At 24.1% G+C, this 27684-nt stretch overlaps 2 protein-coding genes across 2 annotated transcripts; one reads left to right on the plus strand and one right to left on the minus strand.

Moving 5' to 3' along the window:
- Positions 1–11826: 11826 nt before the first annotated feature.
- Positions 11827–14672, minus strand: LOC122507460. Its single transcript, XM_043620180.1, has 2 exons — positions 14405–14672; positions 11827–12254 (listed from the first exon to the last, which is right to left on the minus strand). The coding sequence occupies exon 2, from the start codon at positions 12252–12254 to the stop codon at positions 11853–11855; it is 402 nt and encodes a 133-aa protein (XP_043476115.1). The 5' UTR covers positions 14405–14672; the 3' UTR covers positions 11827–11852.
- LOC122507459 (protein C12orf4 homolog) lies at positions 14246–26483 on the plus strand. The gene is made up of 10 exons (XM_043620177.1): positions 14246–14456; positions 16548–17060; positions 17266–17487; positions 20396–20599; positions 20851–20966; positions 22031–22167; positions 24267–24384; positions 24459–24577; positions 25713–25838; positions 25914–26483. The coding sequence occupies exons 2-10, from the start codon at positions 16564–16566 to the stop codon at positions 26025–26027; spliced, it is 1653 nt and encodes a 550-aa protein (XP_043476112.1). The 5' UTR covers positions 14246–14456; positions 16548–16563; the 3' UTR covers positions 26028–26483.
- Positions 26484–27684: the final 1201 nt, after the last annotated feature.

Here is a 27684-nt window from a genome sequence, read left to right on the forward strand (position 1 = left end):
CACCTACAACTGACTGGTCTCTGGTGTTACTTGCTACCCTGGTGAAGGATTTTCTCCGCCTAGAGGCGCCACCTTGCGCGCTCCAGAAGGGAAGAACCCAACCCCCAATGGGTGGATGATAAAACAACTGATGGGAACAAAGGAGCAAGGGACAATAAGGTGAAAAAAATTATGAAACAAACAGAGAACACTTTAATCTTAGAATACAAAGTATCATATACTTTCAGGTCCTTTGAGTTTATAAATTTCATTATTTTCCATTCAAATACATGGCAAGCTTTGTTTCATTCATTCATTCATCACTTACTCTTCAAAGAGATTAATATACTGATAGTATTTTTTAAATGTACGCAAAAAAAAACGTTACTTTATTAATGAATTTTTTTCCAGGCACTTAGTTTCATTTAACAATTGCAATTATTGTAAATTATTTTCAGAAAAATATTTAAACCTTATTGATAGTATTTATAATTGATATAATCTTTATTAACTAATTTATTAATTATCAACTAATGGAAAAATTAAAAGGAATTATTACTATTTCCACTTGCGCGCGCAAGAATTTTCCAATCTCTAGTTGAACTAGGTGCGCCGTAAAAGTGCCGATCGAAAGGGTGTCTTGGATTTTAAAAGCTTCTCACAAGACTAAGGCACTTCTTTCTTGGACAAGGAGAAATGAGACAAATTTAGATTGACTTTAGACACTTTCCTACACAACAATACTTTAATATTATATGTACATTTTCCCTCAAAATTGGAAGTAATAATCAGGTCATGTCTGACATTTTTTTTTTCTAAGCATATTTCTTTTTTTTAAATTTTTTTCACTATTGTGAATAACATTTAGTTTCATTTTATAAAAATCACAGTAAAACGTGAGGTGTTAAAATAACATCAGAATGGATTAAAATAATCTGCAACAATTTAAACCCTCTGGGATTAAATTAACACCAGAAAGGATTAAAATAATATATTTTTGACTATGAGTAAACTTTTACTTAAACTCAAAATCAATTCAATAATTTATCAAAGTGAATTTAAATTTACGACTAACTATAGTCAAAGTGAGATTAAGACTATGACTAAGACTAAGTATTAGACTAAAACTTTGACTAAGACTTTTATCATGACTTTGACTAATTTTAGAATTTGACCATGACTAAGACTAATACTTTGATCAAGACTATGACCAATATTTGGACTGTGACTCTGACTAAGACTTTGACCCTGACTAAGACTGTGATCATGACTAAGACTTTGACTATGACTAAGATTTTGACTGAGACTTGGAGTGAGACTTTGACCATGATTAAGACTTTGATCAAGACCTAGAATAAGATTTGGACTATGACCATGGCTAAGACTTTGATCAAGACTTTGACTAACATTGGGCCTTTGACCACAACTAATACATTGACTTAGACTAAGACTATGACTGTGATCAATGCTTAGAATAAGACTTTAACTATAACTTTGACTTTTGATAAGACTTGGCCTTGGATTAGACTAAAAGTTAGACTATGACTTTAACTAAGACTTGGACTTTAACCATGACTGAGACTTCAACTTTGACCATGACTAAGACTTTAATCAAAACCTTGACTAAGATTTGGACTTTGACCGTAACTAAGACATTGAATAAGACTATGACTTCAACTATAACTTTAACTTTTGATATGACTTTGACTAAGATTTTGACTGACTTTGATTAAGACCTCGACTCGAACCGTTACTTAGACTAAGACTATGACTATCACTTTAGACTAAGACTAAGACTCGCTTTGACTTTCTTTGACAAATCGTTGGCTTGGTTTTGATTTGAAGTCAAATTTCATTCATAGTAAAAAATAACATGAAAATGGATTATTTTAATCTCTTTGGTGTTAATTTAATCTGCAACGCTTTTTAATACCTTACAGTTTACTGTGAAACATTAAACTTTCACATTTCCAATTTCCTCCTATAATTATTATAAGTATTCATAAGTGCCACACCAAATAAAAACGTTTATAGATTTTTTTGAGTAGTTTTTAATAAATATTAGTTCTAATAACCATAGCAACAATTTCATAAACATTGACAATCGTAAATAGTTTTTTAAGCTTTTTCACTTCAGATGGTTTATTGGAGTACTTCTCAAGAACCCTTGTATTTTATAAACATCCATCAAAAGCAAGAACGTCATTTCAGTAGTAGATCAAAGACAAACTCTTTTCTTAAATAAATAAAAGAATTAATAATTTCAGTTTCACTTCTCGTAATTGTCATTCGATTTCTATTGACCAAAAGTGGTGGTTGTGCATTGTGCAACTATGAAATTTAAAGACTTATTTTTTGTCAGCTTAATTTTGTGGAAAGAAATTCTGGTAGTGTCTTCGGCAAGTAATTACTATGATGGATTGATAAAGTATTTGAAAAGTGATTCAAGATTGCGTCAGATAGTGTACCTTCTTGACGATGAATTAGTCCATTCGGACCCATTGATGGATTCTCTCATGTCAGCAGTGAATTCGCATTTTCCATCGTTTACGGTCAAGTACAGTGATATAAATTCTACTCTTACTAAACAACGTTTACAGACACTATTGCGACCTAAAATTACTGGACTGTTCGTTTTGCAGTGGACAAAGAACACACCATTCGATAAATTTGAGGAATTTTTTACTGACCGAAATGATTTATTAAAGGGGCCAACACGACCAAAATGTTTAATAGTGCCGTCTTATCCTATATTTCATATAGGCACCAGAGAAATCTTGTCATTTGTTAGAGATTACAATTTCATGGACTTTAGTGTTTTGATAAATATGAATGAACGGACTCTAAAAATTGAACAAAACCATAACAAATTAATTCTTATTGTTGAAACGGCTTTGAGTTTCGCAGATAGGAATGATATTTCAGAATTATATATCCCAGAGTTTGATTCTGCAGAATTATCACCAAAAACTCAGTGGTTTTCGAAGCATATTTTATCTACTAATAATTCAAATATGTTCGAATGCTTTATGGCTATAAATTTTTTACAAATTTTGTCACAAGAGATTCATATTGAACCGGAATCACTACCTCTTGTACTACTGAATTCTGATATGGTTTTTTATGTAGTTGATCACAAATTAATAGAACTACATCCATTCAAAAACAATGAAAAAGAATATATCAATTCTAATGAGAATATAGCTATGGGATTACATTTTTCGACAATGAATGCAGGTTTGATTAATATACTTTGTTCAACAATGCACACTGTTAAAGCTGTTATTCCACAAATGTCAAAAGATTCAAAAGAAATTATTGTTTCATCTGAATTTTGGTACATGATCATTGTAACAGTTTGTACGATTTCAACTATACGATTAGTAGCATTTTTGATAAAATTCAACAACTGTACATGGCAAACTTTAAACATTAGCCAAATTATAATGGGAATGCCTACGAATCGCGAACCTCGGAATTTAGCAGAAAGAACAGTTTTCGGATCATTGATTATTACATGCATTGTTTTTACTGGTTATTTTTACTCGATAATCCTCGACATCAGTTTTCGACCATCTCCTGAAATTTCAACTCTCACAGATCTTCTCAATTCGAATTTAACACCACTTATGACTGCTGACGTACATCATACCTTGACGTATAGAGAACATATACTCTATGACTATGAAGAAATCCAAAGTATGGGAAGACAATTAGCAGAAAAAGGACTTTTAATCGAGAGTATATCTGAAAGAGAAATTATATCTGAAGAAGATTATATATCTGAAGAAGATAGTATATCTGAAGAAAATTATATATCTGAAGAAGAAAATTGTTTGCTAAAGTATATTGATTACAAGAATTTTTCTTGTGTTATAAAAAACGCTCCGCATTATGTTAAAAATTATATGGCTAAGAACGGCAGAACAGATGTTAAAATATTGGAAGAAACTATTATGTATAGTTTCGAAACATTTCTCACAGAGTCTTTTACACCATATCTTGATAATTTTATTAAAAGAATCTTAAATGTTTTAGAATTTGGATTATCCAGAGAGTTTTACAGAACCAGTGTCAATTTACGCCAAACAAATAATAAGTCGAAATTGCAAATGATTTCGAAGGAACAAATTTTTATTGCTCTGTTTTATGTAGGAACAATTGGATACTCTCTGGCTATCATGGCTTTTATACTTGAAGTAATTACAGCAAAGATAAAAGGCAAATTTTTCCACAAACCAAAATTTCAATTTGTAAATTAACCCGATGCATTTATGTTGCAAGAAAATAAATATAGTATGACTTCGCCTTGTATTGATAAACTAGCACAAATAATGCGCGCTAAAGAGCGCGTGAAGTTTCTTGTTTCACTTTTAACATATATACCAATAATGTAATTTTTACATTACATGTCACATGAAAATTAATGAAAGCGTGAATGCCAATGAGACGATAATGAAAAATATGTTCATTACATTATTTTTGACTTATTAATTATCAAAAATAAATTACATTTAATTACAATTAATTATTTATTTGTTATTTTGTTTCTAATAGTTTTCTAGTCAAAATTAATTAATATTATTTTCATGTCATTAACATTCAAAAATTCAATTATTCAGAAGAATTTTACACAAAATCACTATTCAGGGAAATCAGGAAAAAGTCAGAAAATTTTGTCAAAAGTGCTGGAATAATATTCAATTTCAAGAATTCATAAGAAAATTCTGAATGTTATTCTTCAGCATTGAAAAGATTTTATATATTTCAAACTCTTCCTGTTTTTAACAATAATAATTAGACTTTACAGATTTAAAATTGATTTTTTTAAATAATTTAATTTTTGAAAAACTATCGAGAAAAAATTATTTTTTATTAATTATTTTGGAATAATTTTTTATTTAAAAATTTAAAAAATAATTGAATTTTATGAAATTTGTATTTAAAATTTTTTTATAAATAATATAAATAAGTAGTAAATGTCACGCCCGCCAAACAAAGTATTTAATTTATTATTATTATCATTACTCAAAAGAAATTCGATTATCTTTACAAAATTTCAATAAAATATTCTTCGAAAAATTTATGAAAAATTACAAAAATGTTATCTTTTAAAATTATTACAGGTGACAGCTAAAAAAACGCGCGTGTAGTTTCTCCTAGTATTAATGGATAATTAATAATAATGCCTATTAACAATAAAACCTGGTACTTAATCACTTAACTACTTAATCACAAAAAATAATTCAAAAATTTAAAAAAAAAAATTTGTGCAAAAATTATGATTATAAAATAGAAATTATGCATATTTTTTCATTTAATAAGAAAAATGAATTTCGTTAAAAATTGAAATTTACAAAATATATCACTGCTTTGCTAACTTTGCATAAAATTTCATATCTGTGCCTTCAAAAAATGAATTTAATAATGTTTTGATGAAATTCTTTATCAGACTTAAATTTTAAGAAATTTTAATTATTCAATAAATTACTTATTTTTGCATTTAAATTATTGAATGATCTAATAAAAATTAATTTAGAAATTAATTTCAGTTAAAGTTCTACATAATAATTGAATATTAAAAGCATTATAGCATGAATTTTAAGAAATAATTAAATTTTAAAATGGTTCCAAATTAAATTCTTTAAAAATTTGTATTTTTCATACTTATAAGTAACAATTCTGTAGAATTAATTATTTTAAAAAAGTTTAATTGAATTTCTTTCTGAAATTATTTGAAGCATTTATTTTTTAATTCGTATTCAGTTGAAGAATTTCTGAATAATTTAAATTTCGTAAACAAATGGATTTTAAAATACTTAAAGAACATTTTCAAAAATTATTAAAAATAATTTATTCATGTGGGAAAATAATAATGATTAAAATTTATTTAGAAAAGAAGTTATTGATGTTTAAAGAAATTCGTAAAAAAATGTAATGGAACATTTTTTGGAGTATCTAATCATTTTTAGAGTGATTCAGAATATTCTTTATAGAAATAATGAATAATATAATAATATTAATAATTTTTTTAGATTAATAAAAATATTTTTGAATTATTTGAGAAATAAAAATAATATTATTAAATTAAAAAAATAATAACAAAATAAAGAAATGTAATATTATCTATCAAAACATATAAAAAACAAAAGCATGAATTTTGTTAAAAAATCGTTATTTTATATTTTATTTCTATTTTCTATCAAAAAGAATAAAAAACAAAAGAATAACCATGACTAACTTCAGGTGTGGACAGACTGGACAGAATGAATGAATGAATGAATACGACGATTATTATAGTTAATTGTCTTAGGAATAGTTAATAAAAAAGGGAAAAACTATTCTAATAGTCACTCCTACTTATAAGGCAATGTTAGCGTTTGGTTTTCTTTACTTCAAATCATATTATAGATTCGAATAGTAAATAGTTAGATAATTTCTGTACGCCGCACTTTTCTATATGCCACGTGGAGATAATATTACAATCATTAAATGCCAATAAATTTTAGTAACAAATAACATATAATATATGTCAATGTTAATTTCGAGTTCGGACTATGCTATTTTTTATAACATAAAGACAATATTATACCACGAAACAAAAAGAGGGAATAAAGAGAATGATTAAATGGATATTGGTCCTTGCTTAAATTATAAAAAAGAATTTCGACGTTAAAGAGTTGTAAAATTGAGTGTTTTAAATAAATATTGCACCTAGAATAAATTGATAAGTTTTGGATCATTTTTAACCCTGTCTTGTTTAAGCCAAATAAAAGCTGTTCCCTACAGCTGCTCAAAGTATGATTTTAGAAACGTACATCTAAATTGATTATTCTTCAACCTTCAGTGACTAATAATAAATGTAAACAACAAATTGTTGAAAAAACAGTATAAATATAATCGCTTGAGTTAGAGACATGCATCCTTGGCCCGTCCTCTCCTATTATTATTTATACTTATTATTACAATAACTATTAGATTAGGTTATTCTTATCATAATTATAAAAATTAATTTTTAACTGTTCATTTAATTATGCAACAAATTTATTTTGTAAAGAAAAAGAAACATATATTTTATAATTTTCTTTATTAAACTGAATAATTATAGAAATATTATAATTTTTAAATTGGTTTAGTATTTTAACCATATATTGTAAATTTTATTATCGTTGCTATTTCTAAGAACTCTGAATTAAAATGTTTTTTCAACATGATAAAAATATAATAATACTTCTTAGTATTAAAATACTTAAATTATATTTGAAAAATGTAAGAGAAATATTAATAATAGTATTAATAATAAAAGCATAGTAATAATATTTATTTAAAAAAGTCTGTCAAGTTTTGTTTTCGAAATTACATACATCAAATTTTCAGCGTAATCATATAATATATATCAAATTTGTATATTGATTGTCAAGTGGCCCGATTAGTTCAACTGATTACACTGCGAGTTGAAATCTCATCATATTACATCCAACAGAACCTGGCAAGGTACCAATAAGTTCCTCGAATCAGCAACACCACTACAATACAGCTTAATGACAATGTCAGAAAATTGACAAAGTTAAATTATGATGAAATTAGTTATTTAATTTTGATGCAGAAGACCAATTTTTGTGAAAATTATTTCTGAATCGTGAATTTCAAAAACGGCTGAATTCGAATTTTTTAAATTTCCCTTTTTTGAATTTTTGGAATTATTTCATATTTATTGACGTTTTCTCAAAAGGAAAACCTCATGTGAAGTCCTTTTAGTCGAAAAATGGTGATACAAAATTTTCCTCTTATTGTAAAACAATTTCGAAAAGTAATTCATACTCAAATTTTTACTCAACTCATCAAGAAAATTAAATTAAATTTAGTAATAATATAGGATATTTCTGTATAAAAATGAAATTTCAATTACTCCAAATAACGTACATAAAGAAAAAATAATGAAAATTGAATTTATTTTTGTACACGTTGAATGACGAGCATACTCGAATTTTTCATACATGACACAAGCTAGTAAAAATATTTTTCATAATAAGTAAAATACGTTAAAATAACATTTAAAAAATACATTAATAAACCTTACAAACAGGAAGCTAAGTATACATTAAAAATCTTATAAAACACTACGCAAAATAATAAAGTGTACACTAAAATAAACATACAAAAAAATTTATATTACATATAATTATAATACTTCTTATGACAAAATTTTGAAAATGTCAAATTAATAAGAGGAAAATTGGAAAAAACTAAATGAAAAAACTTATAAACCTTCTTGAAATTTTGCGTAGTTGGTGAATAATTACACTCGTGGCTCCTAAGGATTTTGTCAGCTCCTCTTTTCATTGTTCAGGGGTTTTCCATTATATTATTCTTTATATTAAATGATGATTCTAGATTCATATACTAGAAGACTACTTCATCTAGAACAAAAAAATTGAAAGTACTGTAATAAGTATTAATTTAAAAAAATTAACAGTTGCCGTAATTGTTAAATTGAGACATTTTATAAATTTTTTTTTTACATTTCAGGTTCCTTTATTTAATGATACTTTATTTGAAATTAAGTTGTCTTACCTACTCAAAGTATGAGGCTATTTTAGCATCAAACTTTTCCTCTATTAATTTACAAAACGAAATTTTGGTTTGTAGAAAAAACTCCTCAATTTTGCTGTAATTACTTCAAAAAGAAAAGCAATAATAGAAAGAGAATATCCAACAACTAGTACACAAAGAAGCACTGGCAATAATTTTTCCTTTGTTATTAATTCCGGTTCCGTTATGCTACTCCGTAAATTTGGGATGTCATCATAAAATTCCTTAAGTAATCCAAAACCAGACGCTTTGAGAATTATTTCATTAATCCGTTCAGTATAAAGTGAATCCGACTTCATTATAAAGGCACGGATACCATTACTGATAGTTTTTCGCAGTATTCTTACATTTATAAAGCCGTGTTTAACTTGATAAGCATTCACATGATATGCAGCATCATCAAGAACACAACTTATGTTTCGATATTTAGCTAAAAATTTCAAACATTCTTCCTCATCACCATTTGCAAATCTAGTGGATTTATCTAGCCACTGTTGAATAGAAGACTTTTCAGTTTCCTGTCTTCTGTAGTATGGTAAATCGTAGCCTATCCTTGGCGTAATGTGGGATTTAACAAGTTCAGTAAAATTTGAAATTTCTGGGGATGATCGAATACTAATATCAAGAATAACGGAGTAAATATAACCTGAGTAAACGATGCAGGAAATCAGTAGTGTACCATAAATTATTCTAGCAGCCAATGTATCTGGTTTCTCGGGATTTGACATTCCGATTACAATTTGACTGATGTTTAAGGTTTGCCATGTACTCCTTCTAAATTTCAATAAAAATGCCAATAGTCGTATGATAGCGATCGTACCAATTGTTGCCGAGGTCATATACCAAAATTCTGATGAAACTTCAATGTCTTTACTGACTTTAACATCGTTTGGAATTACTGCCCTAAGATTAGTAATTCTAAAAATTTGTGCATTTGCAAGTGCTGCAATATTTTTTCTATATGTTGTTATAATATTTAACTTAATTTCAGTGTCTGTATCATATGATTGATCAAGAAGTTCATCCCAAAGAGAAAAACTATCTTCTTCATTGGCGGTCAGGACTACTTTGCCACCCTTAGATATTCGATGTCGTATTTTTGGTTGAAAATTCATTTCTTGCTGCAGAATATCCAAAAATTTTATTCCTCTCTTATATTCGTATTCAGATGAATCATTAACAGGTTGACAAGAGAAATCCAATTTTTTTCCATTTAGATTGAAAAGTTTATTTGGAAACCATTGAGATTTAAATGAAAGTGGATTTGAAGAAGAGATGTTGAAAAATGGATTCATTTCACTTACAATTAGCACTGGAGAAGTTTGTTCAATTTTTCCTTTAACATGTTGACTGTAGCTTACAACACTAATATCCAAAAATTCAATTTTATGAAAACTGTTCAAGACATTTTCTATATCGTCTTCACTTACGGGAAAAGAGATTACAACTAAACATTTTGGTTTCAGTGTTTCCCGAAAAATATATGAAATTTTCTTAAATATGCTTTCAAATGCCGAATCCGTCAATATCTGTAAAACAATAAGTGTAGTTCTTTTTACAGTTTTGAGTAGTTTAAAGAATGATTCTTTTGCATTTGAGAATTCCAACTCTTCGTAATTGACTCTGTAAGATGGGAAATGCGAATTTACTGTTTTGATGAGAGAATTCATTATTATATCCGTACTGTTTAGTGAATCATCCAGAATAAATACAGCCTGGTGCAATTTTGAATCCTCCTCTAGATATTTTACCAATCCATCAAAAATTGAACTGTTCGAATTATTAGAAAATTCACTATTCGGAGACATTCCTAGTATTTCTCTCCAAGAAACAAAAAGGAAAAGAAATATTCATACAAACTTCATAATGTACAACCACTTCCCTCTGTGGACAATAACAGACTGAAAAAAATTATTGTCCAAAGTAATTTACCTAAATCATCAAGAAAATTATATTAATGTAATAATATTAGTTTTTCCCGAAACAATTGAAATTGAAATTACTTCGAAAATTAAGGTATGTAAGTGGAAAAGAAATGAAAGCATATTTATTTTAGTAACCGTTGAATGACGTAAATATATTTTCACTTTTTATATGTGCCTATATGACGGAAGTTAATAAAAATAATTGTGTCATTATGATACATTGGGAAAAGAATTAAAACTTTTTAGTTATAATGCAACTATGAAATTTTTCTTTAAACTAAACCAAAGTTATTTTCTTCCTGCAATCTTGACATAAAAATTTCATTTTTTTCGTATGTGGTTCTTCAAACTTGCTATTTTCCCATGTTCGGTACCTTCTTCTTGCTCACTGTCATCCTCCTGATGACTACCTTTAATATTGTTTTTTATTCCATTATCTTCAATAAAACTTTATTATACTAGTACGTGTGCTTATGCCCTCATAATGTTTCGTCATTATTTAGAATGCATGTAGATACTTTGTATCAAACATTATGATTTTTCTCGGTGATGCCGACTAAGTCATAAAGAACAAAGAGCACGCCTACTGTTACGTAAAAAGGGTGTCAAGCGAAACTTTGAGAGCATCAAAGTGGATAGTTAGTTACTTTAAGGCAAATTTTCAAGTTGATAGAAGGACAAAAGTGTGCTAGTGCTTTGAAGCTGATACTCTTGGTAAAGAAACTGTGGATATGTTATACAAGAAATATATCTATATGAAAGGTCTTATATTACTTCCTTGTCATGCATTAAGCACTTCTTAGAAGTTTGTCGCCACTCAAGTGGTTTTGACATTATTTAACTTCAAATTGTCTTCTATTTCAGTTTTAAATAAAAGCAAAATTTGTATTCCTCTAAAATAACCTTTAAATTTTTACTAAAATCCGCAACAAAGTTTAAGCAGAAATTTTTATATTCACTTCATGAACATTTTGCTTCCTCATAAAGATTTTTATTTTATGAATGTTATAATTATATTATTGACATACTTACATTATTTTAATTATGTACACTAAAAACTGCTTCCTCATATTTCAATAAAAAAACGTTATTATATTTCCACAAAATTTTTTGTTTTGTACGTGATATAAACAGTTTTTTTAGTTTTTCTTTATAAATAATAAACCTACGTGCCGGAAATTTTTGGACATAGGCTGTTTCGGTAAAACTAACTTATATATTGAATAAGAAAAAATTTCACTGAGTCATTTCTCAGAAAATTGAAGTGGTTTACTGTTGACGCTGGTTCAATGTATATGATAGCCAATGGGTTTAAAATTAAGAAAATCAATAATTGATAAACTATTTAATATACAATTACACAGACTCCTTTTTTATTAACAATATTTTATCTTTTATGTGATCCACTTCTAATTCAATTCTAGAAACTTTATAATTTCGATCCTCTTCTTCAACTTTATTAACATAGTAAGTCATATTCCCTCTCGCTTTTGATCCTGTTACTGGAAGACTGTACCAAAATTTCTCCGTTTCTGAATCATACCCAACTCCATTTTTATAGTCAATCTTACCACCCGATATTGATTTACCCAATTGTTGTTGAGCCTCAGGATGATCACATAAGCAGTCCATAGCTTCTTTGTAGCATAAAGATTTGCGTACACTATTTTCGGTATGATAGTGTGCAAACAGTCCAAATGCGGAAATACCACATGCTCCATAGACAGCTACTTTTGCAAGTGTAGCAGTTGCTACCATCTGTAAAAAAAGGTTTCTTCAGAGTAAAGTATAATAATAAAAAATAACATGTTCTATTCAGTGAAAATTAACATTATGCTAGTCAAAGATAAATTATGATTTTAATTATAAATGTTTGAGTCACAAAGCTTCCATAAAGACAATAATCAATTGAATAAAGAGAATTAATTTTTATTTCCTAAACAGGTTATCGAAAAATGAAACATAAAATGTGAACATAATAATTTTATAATAATAAAATCATACATCCAGACAATATATAAGAAATTTATTTACATTTGTTATATTGAAGAATTACACAAAGCATTCTCCATTAAAAAGAAATATGATAGAGGACTTTTCATTTCATATTTATTTGTGTATATTTAACACTAAGTAAAAAACTGTATCGAGCTTAAAATTAACATTTTTAGGATTGGATTAAAATTTGACTGAATTATAGTAGTAATAAATCTAAATTCAGCCAGCAAACGATTTGATACAATGGCGGTGGATTGTCAAGATAAATGTGCTCTAAATTATGACTCTCATGCGCTACGTCTAGATTTCTCGTTACAATTTTTATAAAAACTTAGTTTAATGAAACTTTTAGTAATTGAAAATTTTAAAAAATTAAAAAGAAACATTAAAAATGAACATTTTTTGACAATTTTTTAAACTCTCATATTTTTTAAAAAATTGCAGACAAAGTTTGAAACTTTATATAGGTATAATCCTTCAAGTCTCATCTTTAATTTAATACCATAAAAGAGTTAAAAAATCTTATTAGGTTCGCGAGAAATCATTATAAATGTCAGAGCATGTTTTTGGACAAATGCACTAAATTAGTCAATTTTTTACGGTTTTTGACTGAAAATGCTCGGACGTTTATAATCATATATCTCACGAACCGAATAAAATTTTAAAACTTTTTCATTTTTAAATTAAATATGAGACTTGAAGGATGAAAGCTATATAAGTTTTAAATTCTGTCTGAAAATTGTTAAAAAATACGCCACAGTTTAAAAAATTGTCAAAAAATTTTTATTTTTAAATTTTTTTTCAAATTTGTCGATTGTTAATTTCAATTATATATCATTTAACGTAGAATATTATAAGCTTTCGAGTGATCTTTTTATTAATTAAAACTGTTTTAACAAGAAAAACATGTTTTTAAAATATATTTACAATAAAAAGACAAAAAAAATTATTGACTTTTAAAAAAAAGGGGGGGGGGATTTTTTATTTATTAGAAAAAAAATTTGTACTATATTCGAAAGAGGAGAAACTCAAAAATAATATAAGTCAACATTTTTGTTATTTCTTCTTGAATATTAATAATTTGATTTTTATAGAAAATACTATTTTAATAAATAATATTTTAATTATTTTAATGTTAATTAATTTCTTTTCTAGAGGTCTGCATTCTATGGGATGAACATAATTTTGTAATTTAAACGAAAAAGACAAATAAATTTTAAATCCGTTTTAGAGGAAAGGCAAAGATTTTGATTTGAAAAAAATTACAATTTTCTGCTCGATTTTCTGTCAATAAGAAACATTATTGTTAAATTTTAGGTTATGTTTCTGAAATTATTTATTATTGATGACAAAAAATTATAATTTTTATTGAAATATAACTTTAAATTGTTGAAAGTGTAGAAAATTAAATTCCTTACGCTTCTACCAAAAGGAATTAAAAAATTTAATGTGACCTTTTTTAAAATACGAAATTATGACATTGAAGTACTATAACTTTTGTTCCGATTGTTTAGATTCTTCTTTAAAATTTAATGTATTAAGAACAAATTAAATTTTTAATAAAATAAATGAAAAAATGATAAATAAAATTTCCTCGAACGTTAGGTTTAATAAAATCAAATTTAACTAACTGACTAATAAATAATTTTACAAAAATGAATGAGAAGAAAGAAACATTTTAGTTATATTTTACAAATAAAAAAATCACCCGCCCCTAAAATATTTCTCTGTTACTACGCTACTGCATTTCACATTGTAGTTAACTCTCCTGGTTGTCAATAGTGGTGGTCAAAAGGAATTTATACTGCAAGTATTTCAATAACAAAGGGAAATTGTTTCACTGACATACATAATATTAAATTTGAAACTAATAAAATGGATAAAACTACATAAGAATAACTGAAACTCACCTTGGTTTAAATAAAACGAAGAGGATGTTGTGATTGCAATTTTTGAGGTTAAGTAGGTGTCAAATATTTTCCTATTATATAAAATTATTATGTGCTAAGGTTTATTTCGAACCTAAATTCTAACTTGACGACTTGCCTGTGAGTTGAGATCAATACTTAATTTAGCAAATGTACATTTTTGATAAAAATAAAGAATAGTTCTTGTTTTTCAATCTCCGTTTCTGTTTTTAAATAGTTCTCGAACGTGTGTAATGTGAATGACATTTTAGCCCCTGACCATTGATTACACCGGTGTACACCGCTGTATTTTCTACTTTACTTTGCAGTTTAAAAAAAATTTGAAAAATTTAACTTTTGAAATTCTCTAATAATAGAAATCAAAAAACTATTCTCAAAAATTATAATCAAATTCTTTAAAAAGATTCAATTATTTTCAAAAATAATAAATCTGATTTAAGAATTTCAATTATTTTTAATACTATTTTCAATTAATTAATCGAAAAATTCAATTATTTTCACAAATAAAGTTTTCTACAAGAATTTAATTATTTAAAATTAAATTTTCATAAAATTTATTTTAATTCGAAAAAATTAATTAATTAAAACAATGTTTGTAAAATTCTTATAAAGAAATTAATTATTTTCAAAAAAAAAAAATTTTCACAGAATTTCAATTATTTTTAATAAAATTTTGCAGGAATTGGTCAAAAAATGTAATTCTTCTTAAAAATTAGATTTAAATTCCTCTAAAAAATTAATTATTTAAAAAAAACTTTTTTTTTAAATTCTTTCGAAGAATTCAATTTATTATTTACAAAAACAGTCGAATTTTTTATAGGAATTCAATTATTTCCAAATATTTTAATAATACAATTTTGATTTAATTTTTTTTATAAAATTCAATTAATCTTTTAAATTTTAATAAAATTTTTCGCAAAAATTCAATTATTTACATAAATAATTCTTCAAAGGAATTCAATTTTGTCGATAATTAACAAAATCATTCCCGAAAATTCAATTATTTTAAGGCATTTTAATAAAATTCTTTGCAAAATTCATTTATTTTCATAAATATTAAATAATATAATAATAAATATTCATCACAAGAATTCAATTATTTTTAAAAGTAATAATAAATTTCTTCTTGAAAATTCAATTATTTAAAAAAATTCTAATAAAATCGTTCGCAAGATATTCTTAATTATTTTTATAAATAATAAAATGCTTTTTAGGAATTCAATTATTTTCAAAAAAATTTAATAAAATACCACACAGACATTCAATTATTTGTCAAATATTTTAATAGAATTCTTTGTAAAATTTAATTATTTTTAAAAACTTTTCGCAATTCAATAATTTTTAATATCTACTAGTTTCATAAAATTTCCAAACAGAATTCAATTATTTAAAAAAATTTTTGTAATTCTTTTCATGGATAATAAAAATTTCATAGGAATTCAATTATTTAAATTAGAATTGGCTGAAAATTAGTCGAAAGAAATCAATTATTTAAAAATTTGTCTAAAATTCTTGTCAAGAATGAAATTATTTTTTTATACGAAAATTAATTTTTCTATTTTTCTATAACTAATTTCAAATAATTTTTTAAAATATTAAATATAATAAGATTATGATTTAAAATTAGTTAGAAAAATAAAAAAATGAATTTTCGTATCAAAAAATTGAATAACAATGGTATTTTTTAGCTTTTTCAACCTAAAAACAATGTTTTTTCAAAAAAGAGATTTAAAAATAGTAATAATCAATTTTTTCATTCGGCAATTTTTTGTCGATACAAAAGCATATTTTCTAGAAAATTACGGATGGATTTTAGAATCTATCAATTATTATGAATAATATAACAATTCTAAAAGTGAAAAAATATTTTCTGATTCATTTTACATTATGAAAAAATATTGCATAACAAAATTTTTATAGTTCATTTAAGATTTGACGTAAAATTGATTTTAAAAAACGATTTGGTTAAAAAAATTCTAGTCTAATTTTTAAGTAATCATAAAAGAAGTCTCATTTTTCAAAATAAAATAATTATTAAATAAGAACTGGAAGAATAAGAAAATTTATTTATTTAGAATTAATTTAATTTATTAATATAATTTTAAAACAAAATTACTTTTTTCAGATTAAAAACTGAAATTATGGACGAAGATTACGTGGAAAAATCATTTACCTTTAAATTTCCAACATGTACCACAAATCAAGAATATAAATTGGAAATTCCTTTACGAATTCCATTTTTAGGTTCAATAAAGGAACTTGTTCATCGTGCCATGCTTGCATTTAAACTGCCGTCTTATATTGAAAAAGATTTATTTGAATCGCTTGAAAGTACTGTGAATAGCTTAACATTGAAATTTCATGATGAGATGGCTGAAAAATGCATTGATGCAGCAGTACAAGGTGATTTAGATGTCGAGGAAATTATTAAAAATTGGGAGAAAATCTATAAACAAAAAACTGTAGAATACGCTGAACCCTTGGGAACAACAGATGAAGAGTTATTTGCTGCTGCTTATCATCGACTTGTGCATTCGCCTTCTTTAGAACCAATTTTACAAGCTGAACATAAATATGGAGGTGATGTGACGAAAGTGACTCAAATGAGAGATGCTGCTCAGGAGCAATTGACAAGAAAGTAAGTTCAGTTTATTTGTCTTTAGATTTTTATTGCGTCATCTCTTCTGTAACTTCATAATAATTATTTTTTATTTTATGTTTTTAACACTTCATAAAATGAAACTTGTTTTGTTTACAGATCGTTGACTTCATTATTTTACTATTTGAATAAATGTTTCGTAATTCTTTTGAAAAACTTGTTAATTTTCTAAATTATATTTTAGACAAACCGAAGAAATGTGTATAGCTGTAGAGACACTGGAAAGTGGCTCTACCGAGAAATCAATTAACGAAATGGCTGGTCGACATTTTGAAGAGATAAGTTTATTGCAAGGCCATTGGGGATCTAAAATTGATGCACTAAAACTCGAACAAAAAAGGCAACATCGAAATTGGATCATGAGATTATTAGAGGAGCAACAAACAAGTATGCTGTCTACTCCAGTGTACGTATTTTAAAATTAATTTCCAAATAACTTTTTAAGAAATTAGCATTTACAATTTTTTCTAAGTGAATAAAAAAGTTCTTTTTGTATTTAATTTTCTACTAAACAATAGTAAATGCAAAAATTAGTAAAATTTCCTCCAAAAATAGCAAACAGGCTTTGCACTCATCTACTATAAAACCTACTATTTTTATGAAATTTCGAAAAGAATTCAATTATTTAAAACAAAATTGATAAAATTCATGCAAAATTAAATTATTTTCATTAATAATAAATTTTACACAGGAATTCAATTAATTGAGAATAGCATTTTGAAAAAAATTTCGACAAAATCAATTATTTAACAAAATTTTTATACAATTCTTCACAATAATTCAATTACTTTCACTAATAATAAAATTTTCATCGAAATTCAATTTTTTAAAAAAATTTCTGATAAAATTCTAAGCAAGAATTCAATTATTTCCAAAAATAATTAAACTCATCAAAGAAATTCAATTATTTTTAATACTATTTTAAATTAATTAATCCAAAAATTAAATTATTCTCACAAATAAAGTTTTCCACAAGAATTCAACTATTTCAAATAAAATTTTCATAATATTTATTATATTTCGAAAAATTTATTATTTAAAACAATGTTTATAAAATTCTTATGAAGAATTCAATTATTTTCAAAAATCACAAGACTTTTCACGAAAATTCAATTCTTTTTAAAGATTTTAATAAAAAATTTTCGCAATAATTCAATTATTTTCATAAATAATAAAATTCTTCTCAGGAATTCAATTATTTTTGAAAATTTTAATAAAATTCTTTGCAACTATTAAATTATTTTCATAAATAATAAGATTCATCGCAGGATTTTAATTATTTTTAATTCAATTTTACAGGAATTGGTCCAAAAAATGTAATGATTCTTAAAAATTTGATTTCAATTCCTCAAAAAAATCAATTATTTAAAAAAATCTTTTTTAAAATGATTTCGAAGAATTCAATTATTTATGTATATATTATAGTGAAGGAGAATAATTAGAATTTTTCACAGCAATTCAATTATTTTCAAATATTTTAATAAAATTGTTCGAGAAAAATCAATTTTAAATACAATTTTAATTAAATTTTTTTTAATATAATTTTATTATTCTTTTAGATTTTAATAAAATTCTTCCCAAGAATTCAATTATTTACATAAATAATTCTTCGAAACAATTCAATTATGTCGATTAATAAGAAAATTTCTTTTAAAAAAATTCAATTATTTTCAGGAATAACAATATTTATCACAAGAATTCAATTATTTTTAAAAGAAATAAATTACTTCTTGCATTCAACTTAACTATTTTTTTAAATTCTAATAAAATCATTCGCGAGAATTCAATTATTTTTTTTAATAATAAAATGCTTTTTAAGAATTCAATTATTTTCAAAAAAATATAATAAAATACCACACAGACATTCAATTATTGTCAAAAATTTCAATAAAATTCTTTGTAAAATTTAATTATTTTAAAAAACTTTTAGCAATTCAATGATTTTCAATATCTACTATTTTCATAATATTTAAAGAGAATTCAATTATTTAAAAAAATTTTTTGTAAAAATCTTCGTACAAGAATTTAATTTTTTTATGAATAATAAAAATTTCTCAGGAATTTAATTATTTAAATTATAATTGGCTCAAAATTAGTCGAAAGAAATTAATTATTTAAAAAATTGTATAAAATTCTTGGCAAGAATTATTATATTAGTCGAAAGAAATTAATTATTTAAAAAATTGTATAAAATTCTTGGCAACAATTATTAGGTATATTATTTTTATAAATATTTAAATTGTTTCATGAAAAAAAAATAAAAAAAAATAATTTTTTTTTAAATTTAAAAAAAAATTTTTTTAATTTTTTTAAAATAAATAATAATAAAATAATAATAAAATTCGTTGCAGGAATTTAATTTATTAGCAGGATAAGAAAGAAGTAAATATTTTTGATGAAAATTAGGAAAAAGTCAGGAAAATAAAAAGTATGGAATGGAATTCTTGTCAGTTTTGTGAAGTGTCTAAAACGAGTTTTTTTGATCGACAGGTTTATTTTTTCGATAGTTACTTTTTTACTACTTTTTTTAGTTTTAAAACTACTTTTTGATACTTTTTTTAAAATTAGTTATCGAGGGTGAAGTCTGAGCTAAATTTGCTATTAAAAATAATTATTTGCAAAATAACTTTTACTATTAACGAAGAAAATTTCCTTAGAAAAATTAGAAAAATTAGAAAAATTTTCTTCATAAGTAGTAAAATTTACTCTGTAAATAAAATTATTTATTAGCAAATTGTACCGAATTTGAAGAAATTGTTAATAATTTTTATAGAAAAATTAACTTTGGAAACAGTAAAATGTGCTAGTAGGAATTATTATTTTATGTTTGTTACCTTGTATAAAAATTTTCTAAGATCAAAAAATCTGAAATTATAAAATTAAAAGATTTTTAAGTTCCAAAAAACTAAAATTTTTCCAATAGTTGCAAAAAGTAAAAAAAAATTCCTTTATTTCGACCAACAATTTTTCTAATTTATAAAAAATGGTAATTTTTGTAAGTTTATTTTTTAAAGAGAATAAGAAAGAATATTTATGATTTTCGGTGTTTTTTTTAAATTTTATTAATGTGAGAAAATAAAAAGATGAAGAGAGGAAATAAAGGGGCAAATTAAAAAAATTAAAAGTTCAAAAACCTTTTAAAATTTAAATAAACATTCTTGCATAAAAATTATAATCTAGAAATTTATTTCAATTTTCCCGATTTTCCAAAGTGTCAAAACATTTTAATAATTTTCGTAATATTATTTTCTCAAGTTCTTTTATCTATACAAAAAGAATGATAATTAATTCTTTGTATCCAATTAATTTTACAGGGAATCACCTATGGTATCAATTCCTCCTATTAGACCAGGATTGAATAATTTTTGTAGAAATGATGAAAAAAGTACGACAGATTTTCCGCAATTAGAAGAAAGTTTTACTATACACTTGGGATCCCAAATGAAACAGATGCATAATATTCGTATTTTAACCGGTGATGTTTTAGATTTTTGCCGAGTTAAACTTAATGATAGCGGGTAAGTAAAAAAAAGTTTTTATATTCTTGCATATGAGATCTCGTACGATCACATAAAATTTCTCAAAAAAGATTTTATATGATATCAAAACAAAAAATTTTTTATGAAATTTCTGCTTAAAAAACTTTGTTAATTTTAATTTATCATAATCAACTTAAAAACTCATTTTTAAATGTATTTTCTTATTTTTTAATTGAAAATTAAAAATTAAAAATTTATTTTTAATGTATAATAAAATTTATTCTTGTTAGTGTTGATCCGACACCTCAACGACTTCAAACAGCATTAGGATTGTATTCAAATGATTTGTGTGGATTGGTACTTCTCAGTGATAGTAACTTAGGAGTTTTTTCCGGAATCACGAAAGGTTAAGAAGATTAATTTAAAAAAAATAAATAAATAAATATGTGGACGTCCGCATGAAAAGGGACCACTTTGGCACTATTGGACTTATCTATATGGGCGAATTCCTGACAAAATTTGGAAAATTTTGAGTGGTCTTACAACCTTTTTGGTAAAAAATTCGATGAGTTACAGAATTTTAAAGTTTAGAGTATCAAATACGTCATTTCGAGAAAAACGAAATCAAAGATTGTAATATGAATATCTGTGGTTCTTCTGGGAAGTTATTCAGATAATAGTTGTTTTAAGTCTAGTACACCCTTAAGATTGAAAATCAATAGGTTTCGAATTCCCCCCCCCCCCCTCTCATTTTTTAACAATGACAAAATAATGGATCTCCGACAAAGTGGTCCCTTTTCTAAAAATACGGTTATTAATTAATAAAGTGGAATATTTAACGAATTTAAAGGTTCGGTGTTATTTTTTAAAGTTATTTCAAGCAAATAAAAGAAAAGTAGCCTAAAAAAATTTTTTAAGCGACTTTATTATAAAAAATCTTAGAAAACATTAAAAATTTCATTTCTAAAAACACGAAATTAAAAATTGTAATGCGAATTTCTCCGGCTCTTCCGGGAAGTTATTCAGATGAAAATTGTTTTAAGTCTAGAACACCCTTAAGATTGAAAATCAATAGGTTTCGAATTTTTCCCTACCTTCGTTTTGAAACAATGAAAAAATAACAGATTTCCGACAAAGTGGTCCCTTTTCATTTTTTTTTTTAACAACGAAATAAAATACTTAGAGTGTCAATAAATTAATAAAAACTGCATGAATCGACGTGGTAGACCCTGTAGATTAAGAAAAAAAGATAAAAACAATTTCAATATTTTTCTTCAAAATTAGTAAATTGCGAATATCTCGGAATCTAGAACCGACAAAGTGGTCCCTTTTCATGCGGACGTCCACATATAATAATAATAATAATAATAATAATTTTTATTTATTTATTTTTTTTTTAAAAATTACGTCTTGATATATATATTTATTAAAATAAAATTACATTTACTGAAAACAATGCTTATTTTACAGAATTAAGTTCAATATGTCAGCTCACTACGGAATTTCATTTTCCTCCAATTGATGATCAATTAGAAAAAATTCGTGATGATGTCAAAGAAGCTGTTACATGGAAACAAGAACACCAAAGAGAAGAAAGTGAATCTCAGGTTTACAAGTATTAACGATTATTAACTATAGATTAAATATATGGTTATTTGGAGTAAATGTAAACAGTTATAGTTTGAGATTATATTTAAGTTATCTCTTAATACATAAAAGATTGAAAATCAAAGTCTAACAGTTTTAGTATTTTTACTCGTATTTACATAAAAGTAAACTAAAAATCCAAACAAAAATTTACATTGTTTCATTTATCACTCTTCCGATAATCGAATAAAAAAGGATTTACAAAAATTTACAATTATTTCTAATTAATGCTATAACAAAATTTGACTTTGCTTTTTGAATTTTGTCAATTTAGTTAATAAATAATAAACTGTTTGCATTTACCACAAAATTTTTTTACTTTATTAAAAGTAATAAATTTCTTCGCAGAAATTCAAATAAGTTGAAATTTTTTTTAAATTCTCGTCAAAATTTCAATTATCTTTATAAATAATAAAATTCATCTCCGGAATTCAATTATTTTCAAAAATTTTCCTCAATTCAATGATTTTCAATATCTACTATTTTAATAAAATTTTCCAAAAGAATTCAATTGTTCAAAAAAAATTTTAATACAATTCTGCGAAAACATTTAACTATTTTCACAAAACAATAAAAATTTCACAGAAATTCAATTATTTATAAATGTTTTAAAAATTTCTTCTTAACAACTCTATTACTTTCATAAATAATAAATAACAAAAAACTTTATAAATAACAAAATTCTTTAGGAGAATTCAATTATTATTATTATAATAAAGAACAAAGTTCTTCGCAAGAATTTAATTATTTTCAAATTTTATTTATAAAATTCTTCGTAGTAATTCAATTATTTTCAAAAATAACAAAATTTTTATCAGGAATTCAATTATTTTCAAAAATTATCATAAAATTCTTCGACAAAAATTCCATTATTTTCAAAACTTTTAATAAAGTTCTTGACAAGAATTCAATTATTTTCAATATGACAAAATTGTTAACATGAATTCAATTATTTTTAAACTCTTCATAAAATTTTTCGCAGAAATTCAATTCTTTTTAAAACTTTCAAATAAACCTCTTCAAAAATAACAGAATTTTTCGCAGAAATTCAATTATTTTTAAAAATAACAAAATTTTAATCAGGAATTCAATTATTTTTAAAAATTTTAAATAAAGTTCTTGGAATAAATTTAATAATTATCATCATAAATTACAGAATTATTCACTGAAATTCAATTATTTTGAAGAATAATAAAATTTTTTAACATGAATTCAATTATTTTCAAAAATTTTAATAAATTTTTTGGCTGGAATTCAATTATCTTTATAAAATAATAAAGTCCTTCAGCAAAAAATTTTCCTGAATTTAGTGATTTTTAATATCTACTATTTTAATTAAATTTTCCACAAGCATACAATTATTTAAAAAAAATTTTTCTTAAAATTCTACGCAAACATATAATTATTTTCATAAATAATAAAAATTCCACAACAAATTTTTTAAATAATTCAATTAATCACACATTTTTTTATAAATTTCTTAGCAATAATATCATTATTTTCATAAAGAATAAAACTTTTTACAGAGATTCAATTATTTTGAATTATTTTTGAATTATTTTTATAAATAATAATAATATTGATTTTAGCAATTCAATTATTTTCATAAATAATAAAACTCATCGCAGAATTTCAATTATTCTTAGAATAAAATTTTTTATCTAATTCCTGGAAGAATGTTATTATTTTTAAAAATTTTATTAAAATTCGTCAAAAGAATTCAATTAATAAATTATTTTAAAATATTCAATAAATTATTAATTTTTGTATTTAAAGAATGGAATTCTTGTAGAATTTTTTAAGAAAAATTGATTTAAAAATGAATTTCAGTTAAAATTTTAGATTATAATTGAATATTAAAAGCATTAGGTATAACGTGAATTTTTCGAAATAATAATTGAATTTTGAAAAGGTTTCAAATTAAAATCTTAGAAAATCTGAATTTTTCATACTTTTAACTAACAATTCTGTAGAATTAATTCTTTTGAAAAAGTTTATATATATTCGTAAAATTCATACATGAATATGAATAATCATGATTTATCTGTGTACATTTCAGGTTAAAAAATTATCAAGTAAGGCACTACAAACGGGTGATGTTTTTATAACTCGACATTCCAATTTGGCACAAGTGCACGTTCTATTTCACATGGTGGTGAATGATTCTTTGAGATCGGGTAAATATAATCCACAGTTTCAGCTTACTTTTACTCAAATTGTATTTTATAACAAAAAAACATCTTCTTTGTAGGTGACATTAATTCCAGACATCCAGCTATTTTAGGATTAAGAAACATTTTGAAAAATGCTTGTTGCAATGATGTGACGACACTCACAATTCCAGTATTATTAGTTCATGAAATGACAGAGGTAATTTATTCTTATCTAATGAATTATTGTATATTTATTCTTATCTCAGAAACTTTCACGAAACTTTTATTTATATTTTGCTTTCGAATTTTTATTTGCAAAAAAATCAGGATGGCCACATGTCAGTAACGTCAGGAAAATGACAGTAAAACAAAATTCTCGTCAGTAAAGTCAGAGAAATTCAGAAAATTTAAAGAATTTAAATTGCAAATATGGAAAATAATTGAATTATCAAAAAATTTTTAATTAAAATCTTTAAATGTTAATTTCAAAATAAAAATGAATAAAAATTAGCTTCTAATTTTTAAAAATTCAATATTTTCAGGACTTTTAATTACATATTTCCGAAAATTCAAATATATACAAAAGTAATAACATTATATAATTATTTTTAACATTTTGGGGGAAAAAATAATGTTCAAAATTTCTAATTAAAATTCATCAAAACATTAATTATTCTTTTTTAAATTATACAAAAATTCTTTTAAGAAATTCAATTATTTTCAAAAAAATTACAATAAAATATTTTCAAAAACTAATTCCTAGAAATGTTTTATATTAATTTTTTAAGATTCAATTCGAACAAAGTAAATACAAATTTATAAAAATTTAATGTTTTAGATTTATTAAAATTTCGGAGAAATTAAGGTTCTACTTGTAATTAAAATTCTTCAAAATTATTTTTATTTATATTTTTTAAAAATTCAATTATTTTTAAAAGTTTTTAACAAATTTCAATTCTTTGGAAAAGTTTTCAATTGTATATAATTAAAAAACTATTATCTTTCAAAAATTATTTAAAAATATTTTTAAAGAATTATTTGTAAGAATTTCTTTTTCATATTTTTTGGAAAATATTATAACCTTATAACTTAAGAAAAAAACATGGACAGTTAAAATTTATTTTTAAAAAATGAGTTTTTGTATTTGAATAATTGGATTCTAGGAGAACTTTAGGAAAATTATTTAAAATAATTGCTTTAGAGATGAAGTTTAGCTGAAAATTGTAGAAAATAGTTAAATTCTGAAAATGATAAAAATTAAAAATTTTAATATCGTACCTGTGTGCTAAAACTGTTTTGTAACAAAACTGGTTCCTAAATGACAAATTAAAGATAAGTTTTTTATTTTTCAGGATATGACAGTTGCATGGTGTACAAAAAGAGCAGAATTAGTATTTAAATGTGTAAAAGGATTTATGATAGAAATGGCTTCGTGGGGTGGAGCAGAATTAAAGAATTTGCAATTTTTAGTTCCAAAGGTAATAAATTTATTGAAATTGAAATGAATTTATTTGAATTGAATATGAATATTAAAAAATATATATTTCTTCCAGGGAATGTCTGATGAAGTATTTGGTACTTTAGCTATTATGCTTCCAAGCATATTTCGAGTATCAAATCCACTAGTTTTTAAAGCTACAAGTACTCCTCAAACTCCAAAAAAATGACAGGTAAAAGATGAAGAAAGAAATTTTTTTAAAGTTTATTGAAAATTAAATTTTCAAAATGAATGAATTTTAATCATTTTTATTGTAATTATTTAAAAGGAAAATCTTTAATATTTTTTAGTACGTATTGTAACTTTTTAACTTGTAATTTTAAGGAGATTATGCGTTAGGGTAAAGAGAGCCTTAAAGGGATGTCAAATTCGTGTCAATTTTTTTTTACTATGAAAAAATTTCAACGACTTCGACATCTCCATGAGAAATCTTGTAAATTTTCTATAGAAAAATGAACTATTGAAAACGTGAAAAAAAAACAAATGACAAACTTTTGAACTCGTAACTGAATACAAGAAAGTAATTTTTAATTTTTGTATTTTGAAAATTAAAATTTGAGTTCAAGAATGTATTACTTTTTTTTACTCTAAGTTTTATAAGATCGCTAATTTAATTCTTGAAGAATTAATTATTATACAATTATTAATTATAAATTATTTAACGAATAATTTAAGTGAAAAATTCTGAAAAAATTAGTTTCTGAAATTATATTTTGAAATTAGTTGAATTTTTGAATATATTTAAATGAAAAATTTTTGAATAATCGAAATTTCGTAAATATTATTGAATAAACTTTTACGTCCGAGTTAATTTTAATTGGAATATTAATTCGTAAATATTAATTATAAACAAGTGAATTTCAGAATTATTTTGAATGGACTTTCTTTCTTTGAAATTTAATTAATAAATAAATAAAAATAATAATTAAAGAATTGGAATTTTTATTTTTTAAAATTAAAAAATTTACAAGACTTCTTAATTGTTTTGTATTATAATTACACTCTGTATAAATATAAAATAAAAGAACAAAAGATACATGTCTGCTACTGTTATTAAATTTTTATAAGGATAAAACTCGATGAAATTTTGAAACCATGAAAAAGCCATGAAAAATGTGAATGAATCTTAAAGGGGATTTGTAACAAAATGTATAAGGGTAATTCTGTCAAAGGATTCATTTTTTCAATGAAAATGAAGAATAATTTTTAATGTTGAAGTTTTAAGCAAAAAAAAAGAGTTTAAAACTGTTTATTTTCTTTAAATTGAAATTGGTTCTTATTTTAAACACTGTGATCGAAACGTGATTTACAAGAAGAAAACAACTTCAATTAGAAAAAAATAGTTTTAACCTGATAAAGTATGCAATTTTTAAACCTTTATACATTTTAAAATAGATCCGGGATGAAAACGAAAATTTCGGTGTGATTTAGAAGTTGTAAAAGTGAGAGAATTTTTTTTTATTTTTCTTTAACGGAGATATTAACTTGCAAAGTAGGCAAAAATTCAGAAATCGCGTACTTTCATCTCAATATTTTTTGTATATTTAAAGAAAAAATTAAAAAAGTGATAAGAAAACCTGAAAGTTCATCAAAAATACTCCACATTCGGTGAGTTTTTATTTAATTAAATAATTCCACCAAGGTGGAATTAATTTATAGAAACGTCAAAATTAGGTTATTTGTCGAACCTTCTTTAAAAACATATTTTATCTGTTATTTTAATTTTTTCACTAGTTTAATTATTAAAAAATATTTAATCAACTAATTTTTAAGTAAAATCAATAATTCTTGTTGCACTTTCGAGAATTTTTGAAATGTTTTTTATA

This window comes from Leptopilina heterotoma, unplaced genomic scaffold (assembly GCF_015476425.1).
Source record: "Leptopilina heterotoma isolate Lh14 unplaced genomic scaffold, ASM1547642v1 Lhet_47, whole genome shotgun sequence".
In the NCBI taxonomy this organism is placed as follows: domain Eukaryota; kingdom Metazoa; phylum Arthropoda; class Insecta; order Hymenoptera; family Figitidae; genus Leptopilina; species Leptopilina heterotoma.